The 5,090-nt window shown below is 41.7% G+C and overlaps 1 protein-coding gene across 1 annotated transcript in view; it reads right to left on the reverse strand.

The window, feature by feature from the left end:
- The window catches only part of LOC308149940 (uncharacterized protein), a gene marked incomplete at both ends in the record, with an annotated part of 4,031 nt that extends 3,396 nt beyond the window's left edge, over nucleotides 1-635 (reverse strand). The window contains one exon of the mRNA XM_080522818.1: nucleotides 566-635. Within this exon, the coding sequence (XP_080378944.1) occupies nucleotides 566-635 (70 nt within the window). The remainder of the gene's footprint in view (nucleotides 1-565) is intronic.
- Nucleotides 636-5,090: the final 4,455 nt, after the last annotated feature.

Here is a 5,090-nt window from a genome sequence, read left to right on the forward strand (position 1 = left end):
AAAAAAAAATCACACACACACACACACACAGGATTGATTGTATAAACACACAAACTATTATGCAAAAATGTTGCGGGCAATATGTTATTTGATTATATAACTTAACAGAATATCAAATAACATGTATTGAAGCAAAATTGAATCCAATTGAAAAAAGATCTTCGCGCATTTTGTGTGTCCAATTTGTGTATCCAATTTGCATCAATCATAAAAGGCATCTATATCTAATCTTCAACTAACAGAATATCTCCTCCTTTGTATTCTCTCTCAGCCTCAAATGCGCATATGATTATTTATTTCATCTGCAACTCATAAAAAGATCTGGCCCGGATCTTTTTTTATTTTTTTTACTTTGCAGTTCAATATCAACATTCATCATTACCATAAAAAAACACGATGATTATAATAAATGATCATATGAAAATTGCTTGAAAGTAGCCTAGATATTACAATAATTGTATTCATCTTTAAAAGGTATGTCTTTTCGTGTTAAGAATTGTTACTCCTTTCAATCCTTTGAAAAACAGCAATAAAGATGGAAAGTAGAAGCAACTGTCTGACTTACCGTTAACAACACGCTCCTCCGCCGCAGAAAAGGGGAACGCAAGAAACACGAGTATGATAATCCCACTCATCCTGACCAGTCGTCTAGGGCAGCACGCGCTTTGAAGTCTGCTGCAGCGGCCGGACTCCTGGGACTTTTATACGCGTCGTCCTCTCCGAATGGGCCGGGATGGAAGGCGTGTCGCCCCGACGCAGAGGTAAACACGGTGAGAGAGATCTCGGTGATAAAGAGAAATATGTTTCATTCATGAATCAAAAGAGAAGCAAACAGCCTTTGTGGTCTTCACTGCTGTAGGCTACTACTATGTGCTCTCTGAAATGTGATATTAGTCTCTTCAGGTAGCCTAATATTCTGATTCTGATCTTTTCCCCCCTTCTTTTTAAAATGGTTTTATTATTATTATTATTGTTATTATTATTATTATTATATGTATTATTATTGTTATTATTATTATTATTATTATTATTATACATTGTTATTATTGGATTGTTATACGAGACACTGGAGTTACCTGCAATACATAGTATGCCATTAGATTCGTGTTAGCAGATGCGGTTTATTGCAATGTAGCTTCCTTGATTATAGGTGTGTATTAACCTGCATTCTCTATTATGATTAAGAAAGGGAAAAGGGGAAAAGCCAACCGGTGGGGGCTACTGATTTATGCCATCTTATTTGTCGGTCTCCACTTTTCTTTTTAGAGGAAAATCAGGCCAATGCCAATATTGAGCAGATTCACAGGCGCTGTATTACTGCCCTCTTCTGGCAATAGAGGTATAAAAGCAGGCAGATGTTCCTTGCTTGGAATGCATAATTTGGAGGCCCTGAACACAGCAAAGACCTAGGTTCTAGGCCCTGGACAATCTAGACAATTTGATGGCAGCTACTAGATTGTAATCAAGTGCAATACTGAAACACAACTGTGAACATTTCAAACCTGCAAACTGCGACACTTTAAATTAATGTGCAATAACACTATGTGCAATATGACAACCCTCGGGTACATAAGGTTCAGAGATAGGAAATGTTAGAATAGGTATAGCATAGCATAGAGTACAGCACAGTGTTTTATTTGTATAGTATAGTATAGTATAGTGGATAGTGTATATAGCCTTTATTTATGTAAACCAGCTCTTTTCCCTTCTTGTTTTAGTAAAAAGAAATCCTAGCACCAGGGGAGCCCCACCTCCCAAATGTCGTTGTATGGTACCTGTACTATATTAATGACAATAAAGACCATTCATTCATTCATTCATTCATTTTCTTTGCTATCTCAGAGTCTGGAAAAATAGTCGGAGCTAGCTTGTCAATTGACCGGTATGATTGGGAGTGTTGCACTGTATGGTAAACATGTGTTATTTCTGCTGCTGTTACCTTATCAGAGTGGCCATCATTTTTCGGTTTGAGTAGGAATGTCTCCATAGAGTTGGATGTCTCTTTTTGAGCGACACTTTTCTTGTGAGAATCGCATTCTCGGTGTCTTTTGATGTCGTATTCACCGCCATGTGAAATTGAAAAAGAACTCTTGCTAAGATTGCAAAAAACTCTCTGAGAGTCGCCCTGCACTGGCTTCACCCACGTATAAGTGTTTTCCCAGTCTTTGTTGTAGGTGCATCTTCTTTTCTTGCTGACTGTGGTTTGAGTTTCCTCCATTTTCTATAACTGCTGCATCTGACTCGCGTTCGTTGTTGTTGTTGTTGTTGTTGTTGTTGTTGTTGTTGTTGTTGTTGTTGTTGTTTGGGGGGGAGTTACTCTCATTGGTTAACCTGGCTGCACTTGACCCCAGCACCTGACGTGTGCTACAGTTTGATTGACAGCAAACACAGCCCCGTGATGATAGCCTTCCCTTCTTTCTCCACAGCCATTGGATAAATCCGATTTTTTTTTTTTTTTTTTTGCCAATAATAATTAAATATGCGGGACATCGTCCCAATTTGCGGGACGCACTAAAAGTCGTGAAAATGCTGTGCAGTCCCGCACAAAGCGGGACATCTAGGGGGGGCACTTACACCGAACTCGCAATTATTTATCTTTTTATACATGGTAGCCTAAATATAACCGTTAGTTTTGTACCTGTGTGGATGACTTCCAGTAAATATAGCCTATATTTTTAAAATGTGCGCAAAATATTTTAAAGGTCTCTTCATTGTCCGAATAATGTGGTGCCCCCCCATTGGCTGGTGCCCCAGGGCACTTGGATAATCCGGGCTTGTTTAGCGTAGAGCAGCCAATCCGCTTGTTAAATCGTGACGTGTTTCCGGGGCCAAAGTTGGCTGAGGCGCTGTCTTCGAAATGGAGAAATAATAATAATAATTAATTATATTTATATAGCGCTTTTCCGAGGCTCAAATACCCTGACAATATGGAGACAACGGGAAAGTGCCGTGTCCCTTGTTGAATGAATAGATCCGAGTCTAAAAAACGATTAAACTGTCATTCTACCGCTGTAGTTCAGAGGTACTCTGGTGCGGAGAATTTCTGGTTTGAACCCGGAAATGGCTAAACGTCACTTTTGACGTCAGATTTAACAAGCGGATCAGATCAGGAGGCGGGAAGCGCGAGCGTGTGTGTACAATTGTTTTGGTGTATACAGCAGAGCTGACAGGAGATCGGAAAAACCATAAGATAACATTTGAGAGGTAAATAGAATAATCTGAATAGGAGATAGCATATATATATTCAACTGAGCAATCAGTTTGTGACTGTGTTGAACCGTTTGTATTTGTTAGCGTTGTTAGCGGTATAAACCGAATTTGGACATTGGAGGCCTTTAGCCTATAACTAACAGTCTTTCCTTTTCCCACCTCGTTTGAAGTGGACCCAATCACCAATAACTTTTCTTCCTTTTCATTCCGCCCAGGTCTGATTGGAGTTGCCTGTGGTGTTCAGGATGATTGATGTGCGGGCGTGGGTGGAGTACATGGTGGAGTGGGCGGCCAAAGATCCGTACGGCTTCCTGACGACGGTCATCCTGGCACTCACGCCTATCTTCATCGCCAGCGCCCTGTTGGCGTGGAAACTGGACAAGATGACCGAGGCGCGCGACCGCGAGCAGAAGAAGAAGCAGAAACGTCAGGAGAACATCGCGGGGCCAAGAAAGAGGGTGGCCAAGAAAGACTGAGCTCTGCGGAGGGAGGGAGGGAGGGAGGGAGAGAGAGAGAGAGAGAGAGAGAGAGAGAGAGAGAGAGAGAGAGAGAGAGAGAGAGAGAGAGAGAGAGAGAGAGAGGAGAGAGAGAGGGATAAAGTGGAGGAATAGCAGCAGCCTTGCTCGATGCTTTCCTCACTTGCAACTCTTCACCCCCACCCCCCCTCCGACTCCACCCTCCCCAGCCCCAGTGCAGTCCCACGACCCCTCACTCCCGTCCAGTTCAAAGGACTGTTGGATTACTTAATTGTTCTGTTCATTGACTGTTCATTAATTGAAATAAGCATACTTCAGTTTACGTTTTTCCAATTGAAGTTACTAATTAAATATCTGAAATTATTTGTTCGTTTTTAATCAATAAAGTTCTGTTTTTAAACAACATCTCAATCTTTTACCAGTGTATGCCGATCCAGCTGTTCATTTCATGAGGCAATTGGGGAGGGTGTAGCATGCTCCTCATGTAAAGCCTACAACATGGGCTTTTTCAGGAGGTTGCAACGTTCCAACGTGTCCATTCATGGATATGGGTCCTGTGTAACTGATGTACAGTGGCCAGAAAAAGTATGTGTTTCCTCTATATGCATTTATTGGTGGCGGGCCGCCACAAATGAATTTCCTCCGCCACAAATTGATTCAGTCCACAAAAAAAAAAAAAAAACTCTGAACATTTTAGCTGATTAAAATATATCTGATCCTAGATCAGCGCTATAATGGATGTTGACTATAAGTGCATTAATAGTAGAGTTAGGGGCTAGAGTAGAGTTATGGTCTAGAGTAGAGTTGGGGTCTAGAGTAGAGTTGGGGTCTAGAGTAGAGTTGGGGGCTAGAATAGAGTTAGGGGCTAGAGTAGAGTTGGGGTCTAGAGTAGAGTTAGGGTCTAGAGTAGAGTTAGGGTCTAGAGTAGAGTTAGGGTCTAGAGTAGAGTTAGGGGCTAGAGTAGAGTTGGGGTCTAGAGTAGAGTTAGGGGCTAGAGTAGAGTTAGGGTCTAGAGTAGAGTTAGGGGCTAGAGTAGAGTTGGGGGCTAGAGTAGAGTTAGGGTCTAGAGTAGAGTTATGGTCTAGAGTAGAGTTAGGGGCTAGAGTAGAGTTAGGGTCTAGAGTAGAGTTAGGGTCTAAAGTAGAGTTAGGGTCTAGAGTAGAGTTATGGTCTAGAGTAGAGTTAGGGTCTAGAGTAGAGTTAGGGTCTAAAGTAGAGTTAGGGGCTAGAGTAGAGTTATGGTCTAGAGTAGAGTTAGGGTCTAGAGTAGAGTTAGGGTCTAAAGTAGAGTTAGGGTCTAGAGTAGAGTTAGGGTCTAGAGTAGAGTTAGGGTCTAGAGTAGAGTTAGGGTCTAGAGTAGAGTTAGGGTCTAAAGTAGAGTTAGGGTCTAGAGTAGAGTTGGGG

This window comes from Nansenia antarctica (assembly GCF_963989245.1).
Source record: "Nansenia antarctica genome assembly, chromosome: 2".
In the NCBI taxonomy this organism is placed as follows: Eukaryota; Metazoa; Chordata; class Actinopteri; order Argentiniformes; family Microstomatidae; genus Nansenia; species Nansenia antarctica.